General features: G+C 37.6%; 1 protein-coding gene across 4 annotated transcripts in view; it reads left to right on the forward strand.

Moving 5' to 3' along the window:
- Positions 1-20354: 20354 nt before the first annotated feature.
- ABCB7 (ATP binding cassette subfamily B member 7) overlaps positions 20355-24637 on the forward strand; it is a 165839-nt gene continuing 161556 nt past the window's right edge. For all 4 annotated transcript variants that reach the window (XM_044911522.1, XM_044911523.1, XM_021686869.2 and 1 more), the window contains exon 1: positions 20355-20527. In XM_044911522.1, coding sequence (XP_044767457.1) covers positions 20360-20527 — 168 coding nt within the window. In that variant the 5' untranslated portion in view covers positions 20355-20359. The remainder of the gene's footprint in view (positions 20528-24637) is intronic.

Here is a 24637-nt window from a genome sequence, read left to right on the forward strand (position 1 = left end):
TATGGTATATGCAGGTGGAAATTATTTGGTTAGCTGATAGACATAGGAGTCTGAAGCTCAGAAGAGATACATACACTGAAAGTCAAGATTTGAGAATCAATGAAACATGACAGGTGAGGTCATTTTACAACATCAGCTACAAAAAGGATACAGTGAGAAAAAGAAGAGAACCAAGAGTGTAATCTTCAATAATGCCCTAATTGTCCAAAATGAGGATCTGGACTTATCCTTCTATTATATGCAGAAATATGTGTAAATTAATGTGAAAGAATTTTTACATTTCCTTTCCACAGTTCTTTACTCCCTAAATGTTTTGCTTTTGTCACAATCATTACTTACTCTTAAAAAGGAAAAAAAGAACGAAAAAAGAATTATATTAAAGAAATACACTATACAATTTTTGAAAAGAAAAAAATTCTATTCTCCATTAATATAACAAAGCTATTTTTATTTGTCAATGTTTCTTTCCAGTCTGTATTCATATTTATAAAAACATGCTTACATAGCTGTAATTGAAGTTCATGTACTACTTTTGCCCTTTATTAAAATTTAGTTTTCCATTTTATTTTATTTAAAGTTTTATGTAAATTCCAGTTTGTTAATATACAGTGTTATATTAGTTTCAGGTGTACAATACAGTGATTCAACAATTCCATACATCACCCTGTGCTCATCACTTCAAGTGCACTCCTTAATCCTCAACACCTATTTAACCCATCCCCTCACCCACCTCCCTTCTGGTAACCATCAGTTTGTTGTCTTTAGTTAAGAGTGTTTTTTGCGGGCACCTGGGTGGCTCAGTTGGTTAAGCGACTGCCTTCGGCTCAGGTCATGATCCCGGAGTCCTGGGATCGAGTCCCGCATCGGGCTCCCCGCTCAGCGGGAAGCCTGCTTCTCCCTCTGCCCTCTTCCCTCTCATGCTCTCTGTCTCTCATTCTCTCTCTCTCAAATAAATAAATAAAATCTTTAAAAAAAAAAAGAGTGTTTTTTGCTTTGCCTCTTTTTTTCCCTTTGTACATTTGTTTTGTTTCTTAAATTCCATATATGAATGAAATCATATGGTATTCGTCTTTCTCTGACTGACTTATTTTGCTTAACATTATACTCTCTAGCTCCATGTCATTGCAAATGGCAAGATTTCATTCTTTTTTATGGCTGAATAATATTCCATTTTGTGTGTGTGTGTGTGTGTGTGTGTGTGTATACACACACATATATATCACTTTTTTATCCACTCATCAACTGATGGACACGTGGGCTGCTTCCATAATTTGGATATAGTAAATAATGCTGCTATAAACATAGGGGTACAAGTGTCCCTTTGAATTAGCATTTTTGTATTCTTTGGGTAATACCCAATAATGTGATTCCTGGATCATTTAACTTTTTGAGAAACCTCTATACTGTTTTCCACCGTGGCTGCATGAGTTTGCATTTTCACCAACAGTGCAAGAGGGTTCTTTTTTCTGCACACCCTTGTCAAAACCTGTTGTTTCTTGTGTTGTTGATTTGAGCCATTCTGACAGGTGTGAGGTGATATCTTATTGTAGTTTTGATTTGCATTTCCCTGATGGTAAGTGATGATGAGCATCTTTTCATTTGTGTGTTGGCCACCTGTATATGTTCTTTGGAGAAATGTCTATTCATATCTTCTGCCCATTTTTTAATTGGATTATTCATTTTTTGGGTGTTGAGTTTTATGATTTCTTTACATATTTTGGATGCTAATCCTTTATCATGTATGTCATTTGCAAATATCTTCTCCTGTTCCATAGGTTCGCTTTTTTTTACCTTAACCTAATTAATAATCTGTCTCCAGAATCACACTATAGAATGATTTATTTCATGAACTTTCCATGATATGTGAATATTTTCTCATTTTTATATGTACTAGATTCATTATTTAAAAAGCAGAAAACAATATTAGAGAACTATTATACTTTTAATAATAGACTAATCAAAAAATTGACCAATCAGCTGTTTCCATTTTAAAAAATTTTTCTCCACATAAATGTACTGTATCTACTATTTTTTAATTTAGCCTTTCCCTTTAGTATTATAGTCCAAGCATTTTAACATGTCATTGACATGTCTGTGAACCTTTACCTTTTTTATTTCATCTGCTACTTCAAACCTTAGAGAATTATAATCCCTGCAGATTCTTTTTAGTTTCAATCAAATAAAATGTCTCTTCCAGTTTCTGATCTCCTATTATCCTTGACCTTTGCTTTAAACATTGCCTGGTGTAGATAAACCTCAAGGCAGATCTTACTTTTAAGCCTGGGGCCTATGTTTATCTCCTAAATATAAAAGAATCAGATGAGGGGCAATAATATTTAATTTATGAGGATTTCTGAGAGAAGATTACAGAAATTGAAACTGAATTAGCTTTTTGGGTGAGAAGTTTCAGGAATTTTAAATAAAAGACTTCAAATAGATGAAAGATAGGATTGAGAAACTGTTCTCCATTTCTGTTGAGAGTGAAAGGAAATGTATTAGAGAATTTAGGTTTGGAAATATAGAATTGATATCCAGCTATCAGAATAAATAGAGTACCATTTTTTCCAAGTATTTTATTTATTTATTTGAGAGAAGGAAAGAACAAGAGAGTAGGGGGAGGGGGAGAGGGAGAGGGAGAGAGAATCCCAAGCAGACTCCGAGCCCAGCATAGAGCCCAATGCAGGGCTCAATCCCATGACCCTGAGACCATGACCCAAGCAAAAACCAAGAGTCGGCAGCTTAACTGACTGAGACACCCAGGTGCCCCTAGAGTGCTATTATAAAGAGAGACTGAAAAAAATTATTAAGTTGATCTTGACTTCGTTGCAAAGTTACAGACTACATAATAATTGTTTTAAAATGTGGATACCATTTTGCAGTTTACAAAACAATTCCCCCTAATTATTTCATTTGATCCTCACAGCAACCTTATGAAGTAGGCATTATATGCACTTAAAGGTGAGGAAATTGAGAATGAGTTACTGAATTTCAAAGAATTTAGCAAATTCTACAGTTTGATCTTTTAACCGCGTTATTGAGATATAATTCACATACCATAAAATTAACCTATTTAAGGTGTACGATTCAAGGCATTTTGGTTTATTTATAGAGTTGTGCAACCATGATCAATTTTAGAACATTTTATCACCCCAGTAAGAAAACCCTATTCCCATTAACAGCCACTCCACCATTTACCCCTAAACATCCCAGTTTTATACAAAATCTGCATTCTGTCTCTACAAATGTCCTTATTCTGCACATATGATATAAATAGAACCATAATGTATGTTCTTTTGGATTTTTTTCATTTAGAATAATGTTTTCAAGGTCCATCCATATTGTGACATGTATCAATACTTCATCCCTTTTTATAGACAAATAATATTCCATTGTATGGATATGGATATTTTGTTTATCCTGTCATCAGTTCATGGACATTTGAGTGGTTGACACTCATGGACTATCATGGCTATTATGAATATATTAAAATCTAATGAATGCTGTAAATGCTGCTATGAACACTCATGTACATGCTTTTGTGTGGACACGTGTTCATTTGCAACTTGGTCTTGAACCAATTTTTTAAAAAATTTTTTAATTTAATTTAATTTTATTATGTTATGTTAATCAGCTTACATTACATCATTAGTTTTTGATGTAGTGTTCCATGATTCATTGTTTGTGTATAACAACCAGTGCTCCATTCAGTACATGCCCTCTTTAATAACCATCACCAGGCTAACCCATGCCCCCACCCCCCCTCCCCTCTAGAACTCTCAGTTTGTTTCTTAGAGTCCATAGTCTCTCATGGTTCATCTCCCCCTCCGATTTCCCCTCCTTCATTTTTCCCTTCCTGCTATCTTCTTTTTTTTTTTTAACATATAATGTATTATTTGTTTCAGAGGTACACATCTGTGATTCAACAGTCTTACACAATTCACAGCTCTCACCATAGCCCATACCCTCCCACCCCCCACCACTCCAGCAACCCTCAGTTTGTTTCCTGCAATTAAGAATTCCTCATATCAGTGAGATCATATGATACATGTCTTTCTCTGTTTGACTTATTTCACTCAGCATAATACCCTCCAGTTCCATCCATGTCGTTGCAAATGGCAAGATTTCCTTCCTTTTGATGGCTACATAATATTCCATTGTATATATATACCACCTCTTCTTTATCCATTCATCTGTTGATGGACATCTTGGCTCTTTCCATAGTTTGGCTATTGTGGACATTGCTGCTATAAATATTGGGGCACATGTACCCGTTTGGATCACTACATTTGTATCTTTGGGGTAAATACACAGTAGTGCAATTGCTGGGTCATATGGTAGCTCTATTTTCAACTTTTTGAGGAACCTCCATACTATTTTCCAGAGTGGCTGCACCAGCTTGCATTCCCACCAACAGTGTAGGAGGGTTCCCCTTTCTCCTCATCCCCTCAAAGATCCATCGTTTCCTGACTTGTTAATTTTAGCCATTCTGACTGGTGTGAGGTGGTATCTCATTGAGGTTTTGATTTGTATTTCCCTGATGCTGAGTGATATTGAGCACATTTTCATGTGTCTGTTGGCCATTTGGATGTCTTCTTTGGAAAAATGTCTCTTCATGTCTTCTGCCCATTTCTTGATTAGAACAGTTGTTCTTTGGGTGTTGAGTTTGATAAGTTCTTTATAGATTTTGGATACTAGCCCTTTATCCGATATGTCATTTGCAAATATCTTCTCCCCTTCTGTCGGTTGTCTTTTGGTTTTGTTGACTGTTTCCTTCACTGTGCAAAAGCTTTTTATCTTGATGAAATCCCAATAGTTCATTTTTGCCCTTGCTTCCCTTGCCTTTGGTGATGTTTCTAGGAAGAAGTTGCTGCGGCTGAGGTCGAAGAGGTGGCTGCCTGTGTTCTCCTTTAGGATTTTGATGGACTCCTGTCTCACATTGAGGTCTTTCAATCATTTTGAGTCTATTTTTGTGTGTGGTGTAAGGAAATGGTCCAGTTTCATTCTTCTGCATGTGGCTGTCCAATTTTTCCAACACCATTTGTTGAAGAGACTGTCTTTTTTCCATTGGATAGTCTTTCCTGCTTTGTCGAAGATTAGTTGACCATAGAGTTGAGGGTCCATTTCTGGGCTTATTCTAATCCACTGATCTATGTGTCTGTTTTTGTGCCAGTACCATACTGTCTTGATGATGACAGCTTTGTAATAGAGCTTGAAGTCCGGAATTGTGATGCCACCAGCTTTGCTTTTCTTTTTCAACATTCCTCTGGGTATTCAGGGTCTTTTCTGGTTCCATACAAATTTTAGGATTATTTGTTCTGTTTCTGTGAAAAAAGTTGATGGTATTTTGATAGGGTTGCATTAAATGTGTAGATTGCTCTAGGTAGCATTGACATCTTCACAATATTGGTCCTTCCAATCCATGAGCATGGAATGTTTTTCCATTTCTTTGTGTCTTCCTCAATTTCTTTTATGAGTATTTTATAGTTTTCTGAGTACAGATCCTTTGCCTCTTTGGTTAGATTTATTCCTAGGTATCTTATGGTTTTGGGTGCAATTGTAAATGGGATCAACTCCTTAATTTCTCTTTCTTCTGTCTTGTTGTTGGTGTATAGGAATGCCACTGATTTCTGTGCATTGATTTTATATCCTGCCACTTTACTGAATTCCTGTATGAGTTCTAGCAGTTTTGGGGTGGAGTCTTTTGGGTTTTCCACATAAAGTATCATATCATCTGCAAAGAGTGAGAGTTTGACTTCTTCTTTGCCAATTTGAATTCCTTTTATTTATTTTTGTTGTCTGATTGCTGAGGCTAGGACTTCTAGTACTATGTTGAATAGCAGTGGTGACAGTGGACATCCCTGCTGTGTTCCTGACTTTAGGGGAAAAACTGAGAGCGTTTCCCCATAAGAATGATATTCGCTGCAGGTTTTTCATAGATGGCTTTTATGATATTGAAGTATGTACCTTCTATCCCTCTTCTCTGAAGAGTTTTGATCAAGAAAGGATGCTGTACTTTGTCAAATGCTTTTTCTGCATATATTGAGAGGATCATATGGTTCTTGTTCTTTCTTTTATTAGTGTATTGTATCACATTGATTGATTTGCGGATGTTGAACCAACCTTGCAGCCCAGGAATAAATCCCACTTGGTCATGGTAAATAATCCTTTTAATGTACTGTTGGATCCTATTGGCTAGTATTTTGGTGAGAATTTTTGCATCCATGTTCATCAAGGATATTGGTCTGTAATTCTCCTTTTTGATGGGGTCTTTGTCTGGTTTGGGGATCAAGGTAATGGTGGACTCATAAAACGAGTTTGGAAGTTTTCCTTCCATTTCTATTTTTTGGAACAGTTTCAAAAGAATAGGTATTAATTCTTCTTTAAATGTTGGGTAGAATTCCCCTGGGAAGCCATCTGGCCCTGGGCTTTTGTTTGTTGGGAGATTTTTGATGACTGCTTCAATTTTCCTTAGTGGTTATAGGTCTGTTCGAGTTTTCTATTTCTTCCTGGTTCAGTTTTGGTAGTTGATACATCTCTAGGAATGCATCCATTTCTTCCAGATTATCTAATTTGCTGGCATATATTTGCTTCTAATATGTTCTTATCATTGTTTGTATTTCTTTGGTGTTGGTTGTGATCTCTCCTCTTTCATTCATGATTTGTTGATTTGGGTCATTTCTCTTTTCTTTTTGATAAGTCTGGCCAGAGGTTTATCAATCTTGTTAATAATTTCAAAGAACCAGCTCCAAGTTTTGTTGATCTGTTCTACTGTTCTTTTGGTTTCTATTTCATTGGTTTCTGCTCTGATCTTTATTATTTCTCTTCTCCTGCTGGGTTTAGGCTTTATTTGTTGTTCTTTCTCCAGCTCCTTTAGATGTAGGGTTAGGTTGTGTATTTGAGACCTTTCTTGTTTCTTGAGAAAGGCTTGTATTGTTATATACTTTCCTTTTAGGACTGCCTTTGCTGCATCCCAAAGATTTTGAACAGTTGTGTTTTCATTTTCATTGGTTTCCATGAATGTTTTTAATTCTTCTTTAATTTTCTGGTTGACCCATTCATTCTTTAGTAGGATGCTCTTTAGCCTCCATGTATTTGAGTTCTTTCTGACTTTCCTCTTGTGATTGAGTTCTAGTTTCAAAGCACTGTGGTCTGAAAATATGCAGAGAGAATGATCCCAATCTTTGGTACCAGTTGAGACCCGAATTGTGACCTAGGATGTGATCTATTCTGGAGAATGTTCCATGGGCACTAGACATGAATGTGTATTCTGTTGCTTTGGGATGGAATGTTCTGAATATGTCTGTGAAGTCCATTTGGTCCAGTGTGTCATTTAAAGTCTTTATTTCCTTGTTGATCTTTTGCTTAGATGATCTGTCCATTTCAGTGAGGGGGGTGTTAAAGTCCCCCACTATTATTGTATTGTTGTCAATATGTTTCTTTGCTTTTTTAATTAATTGGCTCATATAACTGGCTGCTCCCATGTTAGGGGCATAGATATTTACAATTGTTAGATCTCCTTTTTGGATAGACCCTTTAAGTATGATATAGTGTCCTTCCTCATCTCTTATTACAGTCTTTGGTTTAAAATCTAATTTGTCTGAGCTAAGGATTGACACCCCAGCTTTCTTTTGGTGTCCATTAGCATGGTAAACGGTTTTCCACCCCCTCACTTTCAATCTGGGGGTGTCTTTCTTTCTAAAATGAGTCTCTTGCAGACAGCATATCGATGGATCTTGTTTTTTTTAATCCAATCTGATAGCCTGTGTCTTTTGATTGGGGCATTTAGCCCATTTACATTAGGGTAACTATTGAAAGATATGAACTTAGTGCCATTGTTTTGCTTGTAAGGTGACTGTTACTGTATATTGTCTGTGTTCCTTTCTGGTCTATGTTACTTTTAGGCTCTCTCTTTGCTTAGAGGACCCCTTTCAATATTTCTTGTAGGGCTGGTTTTGTGTTTGCAGATTCCTTTAGTTTTTGTTTGTGCTGGAAGCTTTTTATCTCTCCTTCTATTTTCAAGGACAGCCTAGCTGGATATAGTCTTCTCGGCTGCATATTTTTCTCATTTAGTGCTCTGAATATATCATGCCAGTCCTTTCTGGCCTGCCAGCTGTCTGTGGATAAATCTGTTGCCAATCTAATATTTCTATTATTGTAGGTTACAGATCTGTTCTCCTGAGCTGCTTTCACGATTTTCTCTTTGTCTCTGAGACTCGTAAGTTTTACTATTAGATGTCGGGGTGTTGACCTATTTTTATTGATTTTGAGGGAGGTTCTCTGTGCCTCCTGAGTTTGATGCCTGTTTCCTTCCCCAAATTAGGGAAGTTCTCTGCTATAATTTGCTCCAATACACCTTCTGCCCTTCTCTCTCTTTTTTCTTCTGCTGGGATCCCAATTATTCTAATATTGTTTCATCTTATGGTATCACTTATCTCTCAAGTTCTGCCCTCATGATCCAGTAGTTGTTTATGTCTCTTTTTCTCCACTTCTTTATTTTCCATCATTTGTTCTTCTATATCACTAATTCTCTCTTCTGCCTCATTTATCCTAGCAGTTAGAGCCTCCATTTTTTATTGCACCGCATTAATAACCTTTTTGAGTTCGACTTGTTTAGATTTCAGTTCTTTTATTTCTCCAGAAAGGGTTTCTCTAATATCTTCCATGCTTTTTTCAAGCCCAGCTAGTATCTTTAAAATCGTCATTCTGAACTCTAGTTCTGACATCTTACTAATGTCCGTATTGATTAGGTCGCTGACAGTCAGTACTGCCTCTTGTTCTTTTTTTTGAGGTGATTTTTTTCTGTCTTGTCATTTTGTCCAGAGGAGAATACATGAATGAGAGAACAAAATGCTAATAGGGTAACAATGACCCCAGAAAAATATACACTAAACAAATCAGAAGAGACCTGAGTCCGGGGGAAAAGAAAGGGAAAGAAAGAAAAAAGAAAAAGAAAAAGATAAAGATAAAAAAACCCCAAAAAACAGAATGTGATCAAATATGATCAGGCTGGTGCATAGATCAGTGCCACACACTAGATTTTGGGCGTATTTTGGTCTGTTATGAGAAAGTGCCTCCCAAAAGTTTAAAGAAAGAAAAACTTATATATGTACAAAAATAAGGGTAAATATGATGAAGGAATGGAATATGACTGTAAAGCTGAAAATTATAAAATATTTTATAAAAGGAATTGATAAGATAAGAAGTTGGTTGAAAAAAGAAAGAAGGGGATTTAAAAAAAAAAGGAGAGAATGTGATTAGGCAGGAGACTAGAACAAAGCCATGCACTAGAGATTTAGGGTATATTTTGGTCTGTTAGAAGAAACTGTATCCCAAAATTTTAAAGAGAGAACAATTTATATATATATACACCAAAAATAAGGTTAACTACTATGAAGGGATAGAATATGACTCTAAAAATGAAAAATAAAAAAGATTTTTTTAAAAAAGAGATTGATAAGATGTTGGTTGAAAAAGGGAAAAAGAAAAATTCAAAAAAAAGAAAAAGAAAAAATGAAATTAAAAAAAATTAACTTTGAAAGACTAAAAAATCAGAGGGAAAAAAGCCATGAATTCTATGTGTTGTATTCCCCTAGTGCTGGAGTTCTGCCATTCTCATTGATCGGTAAACTTGGTCTTGGCTGGCTGTTCTTGCTGATCTTCTGGGGCAGTGGCCTGTTGCAGTGGTTCCCAAATGTCTTTGCCAGAGGTGGAATTGCCCCGCCCTTGCCGGGTCTGGGCTAAGTCGTCTGCTCGGGTTTGCTCTCGGGAGCTTTTGTTCCCTGCAAGCTTTCCATACAGCTTTGGAGGACGATAGTGGAAATGGTGGCCTCCCAATCTCTGCCCCAGAGGTGCTGAGAACTCGGGGCCCCACTCCTCAGTGAGCCCCCAGAGAAAAGCAGTCAATCACTCCCGTCTCCCCGGTCTCTGGCTGCAGTCAGTGTTCACCGGCCTGTGACTGAGCATTTCTATCTCTGGCACCTGGCCCTGTGTGGAGTCTCCAAACCCAGCAGATCCTTGCGGTGCGCTCCCATACCACTCCTCCAGGGGAGGAAGGGGAGTCTCCCCGGATATGCTGCTTGTTGGATCCCAACTGTGCTGCAGATTACCGTTTATGGCAACCCCAAGCTGCGAGCCCACTCCTCGGCTCTGTCTCTGCTGCCGGCTTCCCTGCTCCAATACCTGGGAGCTCTGCCACACTCAGGCACCCCTGGTCTTTCTGTGACCCCGAGGGCCCTGTGACCACACTGTCCCAGTGAGGGTTGCACTCCCCGCTTAGCCACTGGAGCACTGTCCCTCAGCGAAGCCGACTTCTAAAAGTTCTGATTTTGTGCTCCGCTGCTCTATCACTTCCTGGTAGCGGCTGACGGGGGCCCCCTGCCTGCCATCTATCTTCCTGAATATCGCCTCGGATTCACTTCTGTGCACGTCCTACCTTCCAGAAAGTGGTCGCTTTTCTGTTCAGAGAGTTGCCACTATTCTTTTCTTCAATCTCCTGTTGAGTTCGTAGGTGTTCAGAATGGTTTCATCCCTATCTAGCTGAATTCCTGGGAGCAGATGATATTTAGGTCGCCTAATCCTCTGCCATCTTTCTCCTCCCCCTTGAACCTATTTTTTATCAGAGGCAAAATTCTAAGATGGTCCTCAAGATTCCTACCCCATACATTATATGCCCTATATAATCACTTCCCCTTGAGTTTCGCAGAATTTGTGAATATAACGTGATATCACTCTCTTGATTTAGAAAGGTTATATGGCAAAGGTGAAGGAAATTGCAAATGTATTAAGGTCTTTAATCAATTGACTTTAAATTAATCAAAAGGGAGATTATTCTAAGTAGGCCTCACATAACCAAGCAAGCCCTTTATAAGAGGATCCAGACGTTTCCTAAAAGAAAGATTCAAGGTAAAATGATGACCAAGGGTACAAGCCCTGCAAGAAATATTAAAGGGGAGGGGCGCCTGGGTGGCTCAGTTGGTTGGGTGACTGCCTTCGGCTCAGGTCATGATCCTGGAGTCCTGGGATCGAGTCCCACATTGGGCTCCCTGCTCAGCAGGGAGTCTGCTTCTCCCTCTGACCCTCCCCCTCTCATGCTCTCTCTCTCTCTCTCTCATTCTCGCTCTCTCAAATAAATAAATAAAATCTTAAAAAAAAAAGAAATATTAAAGAGGACTATTTGAATGGAAAGGAAAGACCAAAATTGACAAAGACTAGAAAGGAACAGAGAAAATCTCCAGAAACAATGACAAAACAAGTAATAAATGGCACTAAATTCATATATAACAATGGTTACTCTGAATGCAAATGGACTAAATGCTTTAATCAAAAGACATAAAGGTGTCAGAATGGATAAAAACAAGATCCATCTATATGCTGCCTACAAGAGACTCATTTTAGACCTAATGACACTTGCAGATTGAAAGTGAGGGGCTGGAGGAATGTTTACCATGCATATGGAAGTCAAAAGAAAGCCAGAGTAGCAATACTTCTATCACACAAACTAGATTTTAATCCAAAGACTGTATCAAGAGATGAAGAAGGGCACTATATCATAAAAAGGGGTCCATCCAACAAGAAGATCTAATAATTGTCAATGTTTATGCACCCCAAAGGGGAGCACCCTTAGTAACACTTAATAACAAACATGAACACATAATAACAAACATATTATTGATAATAATACAGTAATAGTAGGGGATTTTAACACCCCACTTACAGCTATGAACTGACCATCTAAGCAGAAAATTAACAAGGAAACAATGGCTTTGAATGACATACTGGATCAGATGGACTTAACAGAAATATGCAAAACATTTCATCCTAAAGGAGCAGAATACACATTTTTTTCAAGTGCACATGGGGCATTCTCCAGGACAGGGCCACACTAGGTCACAAACCAGGCCTCAACAAGTACAAAAAGATTGAGATTATACCATGCATCTTTTCCAACTATAGTGGCATGAAACTTGAAGTCGAGCACAAGAAAAAATCTGGACAGACCACAAATACATGGAGGTTAAACAACATACTACCACACAATGAATGGGTTAACCCAGAAATCAAAGAGGAAATAAAAAAATACATGGGGACAAATGAAAACACGATGACCCAAAACTTTTGGGATAGAGCAAAAGCAGTCCCAAGAGAGAAGTATATAGCAAAACAGGCCTACCTCAAGAAGCAAGAAAATTCTAAAAAAATCTAACCTTACTCTAAAAGGAGTTAGAAAAATAACAAAAAATGAAGTCTAAAGCCAGCAAAAGAAGGGAGATGATAAAGATTAGAGCAAAAATAAATGATACAGAAACCAAAATAAATAAATAAACAAAAAACCAATAGAACAGATCAATGACCAGGTGGTAGTTCTTTGAGAACATTAATAAAATTGATAAACCTCTAGCCAGACTTATCAAAAAGAAAAATGACCCAAATAAATAAAATCAGAAATGAAGGAGATCACAACCAACACCACAGAAATGTAAAGTATAAGAGAATATTATCGAAAATTATATGCCAACAAACTGGGCAACCTGGAAGAAATGGATAAATTCCTAGAAACATATAAACTACTAAAACTAAAACAGAAAGAAATAGAAAACTTGAACAGACTCATAATCAACAAAGAAATTGAATCAGTAATCAAAAAATCTCCAACAAAAGTCCATGTTCAGATGACTTCAAAGGGAAATTCTACCAAACATTTACAGAAGAGTTAAAACCTATTCTTAAACTACTCCAAAAAATGGAAAAAGAAGGGAAACTTCCAAATTCATTCTATTAGGCCCACATTACCCTGATTCCAAAACCAGACAATGACTCCACTAAAAAAGAGAACTACAGGCCAATATCCCTGATGAACATGGATGCAAAAATTCTCAATAAAATACTAGCGAATCAAATTCAACAATACATTAAAAGAATCATTCACTACGATCAAGTGGGATTTTTTCCTGGGCTGCAGGGTTGGTTAAATATTCACAAATCAATCACCATGATACACCACATTAATAAAAAAAAGGAAAAGAACCACATTATCCTTCCAATAGATGCAGAAAAACATTTGACAAAGTACAACATCCTTTCATGATAAAAAACCCTCTACAAAGTAGGATTGTGGGAACATACCTCAACATCATGAAGGCCATATACAAAAGACCCACAGCTAATATCATCCTCAATGGGGAGCAACCGAGAGCTTCTCCTCCATGGTCAGGAACAAGACAGGGATGTCGACTCTCACCACTTTTATTTAACATAGTGCTGGAAATCCTAGCCTTAGCAATTGGACAACAAAATGAAATAAAAACACCCAAATCCACAAGGAAGACGTCAAGCTCTCACTATTTGCATATGACATCATACCTTATGTAGAAAACCCAAAAGACTCCACCAAAAAATTACTAGAACTGATACATGAATTCAGTAGTCACAGAATACAAAATCAATGTAGAGAAATCTATTGCATTTCTCTACACCAATATTGAGGCAACATAAAGAGAAATCAAGGAATCAATCCCATTTATAATTGCAGCAAAACCCATAAGATACCTAGGAATAAACCTAACCAAAGAGATAAAAGATTTGTATTCCAAAAACTAGAAAACACTGATAAAATAAATTGAAGATGACACAAAGAAAGGGAAAAACAATTCAAGTGCATGGATTGTAAGAAAAAATACTGTTAAAATGTCTATACTACCCAAAGCCATCTACACATTCAATACATTCCCTATCAAAGTACCACCAGCATTTTTCACAGAGCTAGAACAAACAATACTAAAATTTGTATGGAACCACAAAAGACCCCAAATAGCCAAAACAATCTTGAAAAAGAAAAGGAGAGCTAGAGGCATCACAATTCCGGACTTCAAGCTATATTACAGAGCTGTAGTCATCAAGACAGTATGGTACTGGCACAAAAACAGACACATAGATAAATAGAACAGAATAGAAAACCCAGAAATGGACCCTCAACTCTATGGTCAAATAATCTTTGCCAAGCCAGAAACAATATCCAATGGTTAAAGACAGTTTCTTCAACTAATGGTGTTGGGAAAACTGGAGAGCAACATGCAAAAGAATGAAACTGGATCATTTTATTATACCATACACAAAAATAAATTCAAAATGGATGAAAGACCTAAATGTGAGACAGGAAACCATCAGAATCCTAGAGGACAACACAGGCAGTAGCCTCTTTGACATTGGCTGTAGCAACTTCTAGGTAGTTATGTCTCCCAAGGCAAGGAAAACAAAAGCAAAAATAAACTATTGGAACTTTATAAAAAATAAATACTTTTCTGCACAGAGAAGGAAACAATCAACAAAACTAAACGGCAACACTAGGAATGGGGAAAGATATTTGCAAATTATATATCTGATAAAAGGTTAGTATCCAAAATATATAATGAAACTATAAAACTCAACACCCAAAAACAAATAATCCAGTTACAAAATGGTCAGAAGACATGAATAGACATTTTTCCAAAGAAGACATCCAGATGGCTAACAGACACATGAGAAGATGCTCAACATGACTCATCATCTGGGAAATACAAATCAAAACCACAATGAGATATTACCTCACAACAGTTAGAATGGTTAAATTTAACAACATAGGGAACAACAGGTGTTGGCAAGGATGTGGAGAGTGGGAACACTTTTATACTGTTGGTGGGAATGCAAACTGGTGCAGCCACTGTGGAGAACATTATGAAGTTTCCTCAAAAAGTTATATATATAACTACCCTATGATCCAGCAATTGCATTCCTAGGTGTTCACAAAAAGGATACAAAAATACTGATGTGAAGAGATATGTGCACCCTGATGTTTATAGTAGCATTATCAACTATAGCCCAAATATGGAAATGAGCCCCAATATCCATTGATTGATGAATGGATTAAGAAGAAGTAGTTTATATACACAATGGAATATTACTGAGCCATCAAAAGAATGAAATCTTGCCACTTGAAACAACATGGATGGAGCTAGAGAGTATAATGCTAAGTGAAATCCATCAGTCAGAGTAAGACAAATACCATATAATTTCACTCATGTGTGCAATTTAAGAAATAAAACAAATGAACATAGGGAAAAAGAGAGAGGCAAAGCACAAAGCAGACTTAAGTATAGAGAAAAATCTGATGTTGCTGGGAGGGGCATGAGCATGGGGATGGGTTCAGTAGATGATGGGTATGGAAGAGGGCAATTGTGATGAGCACTGGGTATTGTATGTAAGTGATGAATCACTAAATTCTACACCTGATACTGGTATTACACTGTATGTTAACTAACTAGAATTTAAATAAAAATTTGGGGAAAAATAACTAATCCCTTAATGAGTTAAAAAATTTAAATAGGTAACTATAATTAAAACACTCTATGGTATACTTAAAACACTCTATGGTATAGTAATAAGGAGCATGGGCTTTTGAGTGAGACCCTCTGGATTTGGATATAAGTTCTACCACTTCCAAGCTATGTATCCTTGGGCAACCCCTAAGCTTCCTTTTCTTCATTTGAAAAGTGTTATATTAGAACCTGCTCTGTATGGGCTTTTGAGAATACAAAATTAGATGATATGAGTTAAAGCACCCAGTTCAGTGCTTAGAAAAAAATAAATGTTCAATAAATGTTCCCCCCCAAAAAGGGGGAAAAGTGATAAACATAACTTTATTAAGTCAACTATTTATTTTATACTGTATTCTTTTGAAATCGTAATAGTGATAAATGTGGATATGTGTGAGTGTGTGTATACATACATATAAAGAAACTATAAAACTGTAAAACATTATTGATAATTTTTTATTTGAATGCAAATGCTGGAGCATCTTTTCATGTGTCTGTTAGCCATCTGGATGTCTTCTTTGGAAAAATGAGTATCCATGTCTCTTGCCCATTTTGTAACTGAGTTATTTGTTTTTTGGGTGTTGAGTTTTATATTTTCAATTATACTGTTGGTGGGAATGCAAACTGGTGCAGCCACTGTGAAGAACATTATGGAGGTTCCTCAAAAAGTTAAATATAGCACTATCCTATGATACAGCAATTTTTGTTTGAAAAAAATCATTATATATACTCCAAATACATAGACAAGTTGGATAAAAATTACAGCAACAACAACAAATTACAACACCCTTCCCGCACAGTTTTGAAATTGCATAGTTGAGTTTGAAGTCAAACAAAGAAACTCTCTAGGGGTCCTAAACAAAGAGGAAACTCAAAGCCAGAACAATAAACAGTGTTGAAGCCACATGACCCATAGAGGAATCAGATATAGATGTAAGACAAAATCTGGGGTATTTTTTTCTTTTTTTAAAAAAAGATTTTATTTATTTATTTGAGAGAGAGAAAGAGGGAGCAAGAGAGTGAGCAAGAGGGGCGGCAGAGGAGTAGGGAGAGGGACAAGAAGACTCTGTGCTGAGCATGGAGCCCAACACAGGTCTTGATCTCACAACCCTGAGATCATGACCTGAGCCGAAATCAAGAGTTGGAGGCTTGACTGGCTGTGCCATCCAGGTGCCCCTTTTTCTTTTCTTTTCTATATATATATATATAAAGATTTTTATTTATTTATTTGACAGAGATAGAGAGAGAGCACAAGTAGGCAGAGGGGCAGGCAGAGGGAGAGGCAGAAGCAGGTTCTCCGCTCAGCAGGGAGCCCAATGCGGGACTCGATCCCAGGACCCTGGGATCATGACCTGAGCTGAAGGCAGCCGCTTAACCAACTGAGCCACCCAGGCGCCCTAAGATCTAAAGCAAATACAATAAAATGTTAAGATATGACTAAGCTGGGTTGCAGGTACATGGGTGTCCATTATCTTTTCCTTCATAATTTTTAGTTATGATGAAATATTTCTTAATGTTAAAAATGCACAAAAAATGAAGTTAATTTCAGGAAGTTATATGTGCTCTAAAAGTACTTCTCAAATTTTAATGTGCATATGAATAACCTAGGGAGTTCTTATTAAAATGCAGATACTGAATCATTAGGTCTGGAGTGGGGCCTGAGATTCTGCATTTCTAATTAGCTCCCAAGTGATGTCAATGCTGGTGGTCCACGGACCACTCTTTGAGTAGCAAGATTTTAATGGAAATTAAACAAGGCAATGTGATAGCAGCAGGGACAGGAAATAGTTTCTTTAAAGAAGGTACTCTTGAAAAGCTTCTCTAAAAAATGATATTTGAGTCATTAAAAAGTCTCAAAGAAGGGAGGATGTTCCAAGTAGAGGAAAAAGCAAGTGCAAAAGCACTCAGGTGGGAATAACTTCTGGCATTTTCGAGAAACAGAAGAGGCCACTGTAGCCTTCTTAAAGGACTTAAGTGTTTCTTCCACATTTCAGGTGTAATTAAGTGAAAATATCACAGTATTTGGAGTCATAAAACCTAGGTTTGGTTTTCATCCCATTAGCTCTGGGACCTCTGTCAAGCCACATAAATATGTGGTTTCCTCATAAATATGTGAATATATTTTTAAAGATTTTATTTATTTATTTGACAGAGAGAGAGAGAGAGAGAGAGAGAGAAGGAGCACAAGCAGGGGAGTGGGAGAGGGAGAAGCAGACTCCCCGCTGAGCAGGGAGCCTGATGCAGGGCTTGATCCCAGGATCCTGGGATCACGACCTGAGCTGAAGGCCAATGCCTAACCAACCGAGCCACCCAGGTGCCCCTAAATATGTGAATATTAATGAATAATGCCTATTCTCCAGTGTTGATGTGGGTATTAAATAAGATATTAAAAAGCACTTTGTAAATTGCAAAATACTATACACATGTAAGTATAATTATTGCATAATTAAAGTGCTGTCATGTGATCTGAGTCTCCAACAGCTATTTATAGTGCTTTTATTGTGTGCTCCTATGTCTCTTTAATTATTTTAGACACTTATGCGTCAAGTTGCTGTAGGCCAACTTGGCCTGTCTGTTGCTGCAGTTCTAACAGCGCACAACTTTCACTATGCTTCATGTTCTATTTCTGGGTACACTGAAAATTTTCTTTGACTCATTTGGCTCATGTTTGACCCACTTTAGCTCCTTACAGAGTAACTACTTGGATATTCCAATGCTAGTCATATTTCTTAATCAGAAGAGTTGACTTTCAGTGAATACTACTTCAGTAAAAATATGTTGACTCCATTCAAAGACCTCATAACTGTTGATCCATGCCAATAAAGCCTTTAGATAATTCTAATGAAACTTCTCAAGAATCCTGAGAAATCATCTATAGGGTTAGGTGTTTCAGAATTCTGAGGTCTTAGCTCATTTAAAATCTTATGATTCTATATGGCCCCTAGAGACTTTCAATCAAACCTTGTCTTTGAGCATAGACAACATCTTTAGTGTAAAGAACAGCGTAATAGCAGCCATAATACCTCTGTTCTAATTCTGACTCTAATACCACATGGCCCTGGTCTTCTTTATCTACTAGGAATGAGGAATACCCCCAAAAAACTATTGTTAAGAATGAGCAAAATAATGTGTATGAGTGTTTCTGCAAGTATAAAAATTCAAAATATTATTTTGCCACCTTCTATCTAACAATCTCTCACAGGATATAATGGTACATAGATTACTATATATATATATTTAGATTTTATTTATTTATTTGCTAGAGAGAGCATAGGTGAGAGAGAGTGAGCGAGAGTACAAGCAGGGGGAGCTGCAGGCAGAGGGAGAAGCAGGCTCCCTGCTGAGCAAAGAGCCCGATGCGGGACTCGATCCCAGGACCCTGGGATCATGACTTGAGCTGAAGGCAGCCGCTTAACTGACTGAGCCACCCAGGTGTCCCTAGATTACTATATTTTTAAAAAAAATTAGCACATTATTGGACAATGCTTTACCTGGGTAGAAAGATTCAGTGGCAACATAATTATTTGCCTGTCTTGTGTAAAAAGTTTGAGAACGCAGCAGTGAATATAAAATTGCAACTGCATCACTGCCTACAGGATTTTAGGCAACGCTGACACTTGGAGATGCAGTTTTCCAGACAACTGTAAATATATTTAAATATTTTGTTTGATGATAGTGGTGAGTGATGTAAGAAAAGACCTTAGGGTTCAAAGCCAACGACCAAGAAAGAATTCTAGAAATGTCTTTGGTGCAAGAAGAGTGGTTTTATGAAAGCACAGGGACAGGACCCATGGGCAGAAAGAGCTGCAATGGGTCATGAGGAGTGGCCCATTATATACTTTCAAGTTGGGAGGGGGTTAGGGATAGCATAAGTCTCTAAGGAATTTTGAAAACAAGGTTTCCAGGATCCTGAGGGGGCTAGCTATTGTTGGGAAAGGTCATTTATTATTGTTGAGTAAAAACTCAGTCATGAGACTCTTCAGATGTGTATCTGTGGGTAATATGCTTGGAGGGTGATGGCCAACATGTACCTGGGGTGATGGGGGTAGAGATAAAGGAAGTTTCCAAAGGAATTTTTATATGTTAAAGTAGACTTACAGGATCCTGGGGGTGGGGAGCTAAGATGCCTTTTGCCCTTAGCAAAATATTAACACGGAGGCAGCTGAGTTCCTAGAGGAATGTCACTCTGCCTGTTTCAAGGATTTGTCAATGGGTTGTAGATAGTAAGGAAATTTAATAATTTTTCTTCTGCCTTTGTTTCCCGCATCAGTGAGAAAAGAATATAAACCTGTCTTTAAACATGGGCTTCTCTACATACATTTGCAGAAACCAAATGGAAGAGCTAGAAAGCGAAGCAAATTAGCAAAGATGTGTGTGTCTTTGTGTGTGTGTGTAAAACTGTCCCAAGAGCAACAGACCAAAGGAAAACTGCCCCAAGGTTTGCGCAAAAGTGAACAATCAGCCTGACACTCAACCATCAGCTTTCAGGGGTTTCAACCCAGTGTATCTCATGGTTCATGAAGTCTCCTCCCTGGGGAAGTTAGTATCGTAGTTTAATCTACCCTAAGAGTTAGTGCTACGGAGAGTGAAGATAAGAACATGCAGAGGGAAAATGGTGTGAAGCGTCGCACTGAGTTGGAGGCTGTAAGAGAAAAGTGGAATGCTTGGACAAGATAGGGTTGGCAGATCTAGCAAAATGCTGTATTTGAGACATAATTATACTAAAAAAATGACTGGTTTATCTCAATTTAACTGCGCAGCCTGTATTTTATGTGTAAAATCTAGGAAAACAGAGAAAGACAACGTTATTCTGATATTACCCGCTGTGTATTTTACCCTGGAAGATAAAAACGGTTGAGCCCAAGCGTCTGACTGGACTCTTCACTGAGAAGCTATTTCCGGTCTGGGGCCCTGAGAAAACGAGGGGGAGGGGAGCGAAGATTAAGGTAGCGGGGTTGGGTCCGCCAGAGTCCCAGAATCCTTTGCTCTCGGTTCCTCTTTCCTCGCTCAAGATGGCGCTGCTCGCGATACCTTCTTCACGCTGGGCAGTCGCAGCGGCCGCTTTCGAAAAGCGCCGGCATGTCGTGTTTCTGATCCGGTCTCTAGTCTCTGTCCGTGGCGCAGGTTCTCAATGGAGATCACGTCAGCGCGGCGCTTCAGGAACCGCTCGAATTTCCCAGGTGAGATGCCATTCACGTGGTAGAGTAGGGTGAAGGACAAAGGGACCTATAGGGAAAAGTTTGCCCTCGTGTCCTTGGGTCAGAGAGAACGCCAAGAAGAAAGGTTGTCAGGGCTAACTCGAAACATCAGTAAGTGAAGGAAATTGGGGTTAGTAATTTGAGGAAGGGGTGAAGAAAACCTTCGTGGTATAGCACAGGGGAATGGGACGGAAGGTTTCGGGCAGAGGGCACCTAAGCGCTAGGGACTCTCTTAGGATTTACATGTTTTTTTTCTTCTGAGTTTAAGAGATGGGGTAGACAGGATTCCCAGATTGCTTATCCTTCTAAATGCAAGGAAAACTGGGCTACTTTCCAAAGTTAGTAATGGAATTTGGAACCAGTATGTCCATGGTTCAGATTTTACTCATTTGGAAGTAGCAATGAGGGGGGCACTGTAAGATGACGGCAAACCTACCTGTAAACAAGAGGCAAGTTGAGTTGGCACCAGTTAACTCTCTGCTGACAGTGCTTCTTGATAGGCCAAAACCTTAACTGTCTTTCTTTCCAAAACATTGACCGCCCTAAATTCATATGTAAACACGATTGTCCTTTGATCTGAAAATAGTGTTCTGTGCATACAGGTCGCTTTGGAAACCATAAAGCTAGTTTTCTTCAATTAATGAATGTAGTTTTTGTTATAGTGCCTCTTAATATTTGTGTCCATTGTTATCCCTCACTCAGCGGTTTAAAAAAAATTATTTGTACTTGTACTTTAGTATATCTTTTATTTCCTATATATTGACAAAAAGTTTAATTCCCACCACTTCTTCATCAGTATCACTGAAGTATTGTCAGTTTTGTATGAGAAGCACCCTCATAAATTTTGATTCTGCGTGAACAGATATTTAATATCTATTATGTACTTAGGGCTATGCTTGATAATGGGGGTACCAAGAGAAACATACATTAATGCCTTCAAGATTGATCAATTTAGTTAAGGAGATTGAATCTATCCATTACAAGAATAACTAAAAGACAATGTAGGTTAAATATCAAATGAATAGTATAAACAATAAAGACAGTAAGCATCTAGAGGAAATGGTGATAATTAAGGACCAGATTACAGAGAGGAGCTCTTGCTGGTGATAGAACTGGGGAGAACATTTTAAGCAGGGAGAATATGGAATGACACTAGGCATGGGGAGTGCTGGAGAAATTATATCCATTTGTTCATCCAATAATTACTGAACACCTTTACAGCAGTGAACAGAATAAAATATAGGCCTATCCTTAAAGAGTTTAAGATCTAGTAAGGGAAAAAGGTAAGTAAACAGGCAGATATAATACAGTAGTGCAGTGATGGGGAGGGTACAAAGTACACATATACAGAGTATACGTGAAGGGCATCAAGTCTAATTTTGAGGTGGGAAAAATGCCTTGAGTCACTGATATCTAAGCTAAGCCAAGACCTTAAAAATGAAGAGAAATTAGCTAAAGAGGGAATAGTGTGTGCAGAGGCCCGCAGGTAAGAGAGAACATGGACCTTTTGTAGAACTACATATAATTTTAGGTTACTGAAGAGTTTAAGATAGAAGTGGCAGATTAGGCTAGGGGAACAAATCCAGACCATTTTATTAAGGTTTTAAAAACACTTTATAGTTGAAAGTTGTAACACATCATTTCTTGGGAACCATTCTTGTTCTGTGGTCCTCTAAAAAGTCTGATGAAGTTAAGATAAAATTTGTAGGACTTTGTCAGGCTGGGAGGTTGAGGGGGATGGAGAAGTCATTGGGAGTTTCAGAGGAAGTGATGGAAATAAAAAATTAGCTTTCTCTGTTTTCATGAACACTGTCGCCACAACTTTCTTCCTCCACTGTCTTCTCTATATCCTACCATTCCTTTTGGTTACCATTTCCAAAGTGTGAAAAACAAGGGAAAGATGTTACTTTTGTTTTCTACTTCTTAAAGGCATGCAACTCTTGCCATAATTTAAAAAAATGTAGATTTAACGGGGAGATGAAGGAATGGTTATAAGGCTTTTAGTAGAATCTGATATAACCTGAGGCACCTTCACATAGTGACTTGTGATGAAGATTACAAAATAGGTGCTCCTGGGTGGTGCAGTCAGTTGAGCGTCTGACTCTTGGTTTCAGCTCAGGTCATGATCTCAGGGTTGGGAGATTGAGCCCTCCATTGGGCTGTGTGTGGAGTCTGCTTGGGTTTCTCTCTCCCTCTCCCTCTGCCCTTCCCCTCTCCAATAAATAAATCTTTAAAGAAAGATTACAAAATAAATATTAATACATATTTTTTAAGACAGTCATTATTATATAGCATAATATTTTAGAGCTGAAAAGAACCTTAGTGCAGTGTTATGAAATCATGTTAATAGGTTGGATCAGCACTTTTTTTATATGAAATTCAGTAGAATAAGAAAAAAAATATCAGTACTTTATACATATTAAGGGAAGTAATGCCTTATGTACTATTCTTTTTATGTGTATATATATATATACACACCCCCACATGTATGTGATTACTGGGATGCATTGTAAAATGTGTTTTTCACACAGGATTATACCCTAGAACTATGCTGTGCAATATGGTAGTCACTAGCTTCATGTGGCTGTTTAAATTTAAATTAAATTAAAAATGTAATTCCATTAGCTGCATTTCAAGGGCTAAAAAGCACATAGGTATGGAACATTTCCATCGTTGCAAAAAGTTCTGTTCAAACGGTGCTACTTTAGAGAAGATCATATCCAGCCTTCTAATTTTACAGATGAGGTAACTATATCCTAGTATAGATAAATGACAGCCTTTAAGGCCACTCATTCATTTATTGCCTTCTGTGTGTCAGGTATTGATATGAAGGTAAATAAGATTCTGGCAGACCTTAAGCATACAATAAATGTTGAATTGTAAAGATATTTCCTTTTTTAAAGATTTTATTTATTTGAGAGAGAGAGGAGAGAGTGAGAGAGAGCACGAGAGGGAGGAGGGTCAGAGGGAGAAGCAGACTCCCGCTGAGCCAGGAGCCCATCACCGGGCTGGATCCTGGGACTCCCGGATCATAACCTGGGCTGAAGGCAGACGCTTAACAGACTGAGCCACCCAAGTGCCCTCTAAAGATACTTGTACTAGAGCACTGTTAATAGAGGGAAACACCTTAAACATTAAAGTTTTTTATTAAAATTGTTAGTATGGTAAGATTTAAATTGTAATGATTTATTATACAGTTGTCTCTCTACTACATTAGTTAATATTAAAAAGACAAATTTTGAGTGATAAAATTTTTTTCATCAATAATTATATGGTAGAAACTGAGGTATCATACAGTTAGTCCACAGCACTTTTTATCTAAGTTTAAAAAGTTCTTAATTCTTGATCCGGACACTGATCATATACTTTTCTTCATTTGCTTTTTAAAAACATCTTTTTTGAGATTAATTCACATACTATATAATTCACCCATTTAAAGTGTGCAATTCAGTGGATTTTAGTATATTTAATGATCTGTACCACTGTTACCGTAGCCAATTTTACATTTTTATTACCTCAAAAACAAACTTGCTATCCTTTTGGCTATCACCCCCCATCTCCCTCCCTCACCAGCCCTAAGAAACCACCAATCGATGTTCAGTTTCTATAATTTGTCCATTTTGGACTTTTCACATAGATGGAATCATATAATACGTAGTTTTTTGAGACTGGCTTCTTTCAATTAGTATTATGTTTTCAAGGCACATCCATGTCATGGCATGTATTAAGTATTTCACTTGTTTTTATGGCTAAATAATACTCAGTGTGGATATGCAATATTGTCTTTATGCATTTGTCAGTTGGTGGGCATTCAGGTTTTTTTCCCCATCTTTTGGCTGTTAGGAATAATGCTGCTGTCAACATTCATGTACAAGTTTTATAAGTACATAAGTTTTCATTTCTCTTGGGTATATATCTAGGAGTAGAATTGCTGGGCCATATGGTAACTGTGTTTAATTCTATAAGGAACTGCAAGACTGGTTTTCAAAGGACTACACCATTTTACATTACCATCAGAAGTACAGGAGGATTCCAATTTCTCCACATCCTCACCAATAGTTATTCTTATCTTACTTTTTTAGTTTAGCTATC

The sequence above is a fragment of the Neomonachus schauinslandi genome, chromosome X (genome assembly GCF_002201575.2).
Source record: "Neomonachus schauinslandi chromosome X, ASM220157v2, whole genome shotgun sequence".
In the NCBI taxonomy this organism is placed as follows: domain Eukaryota; kingdom Metazoa; phylum Chordata; class Mammalia; order Carnivora; family Phocidae; genus Neomonachus; species Neomonachus schauinslandi.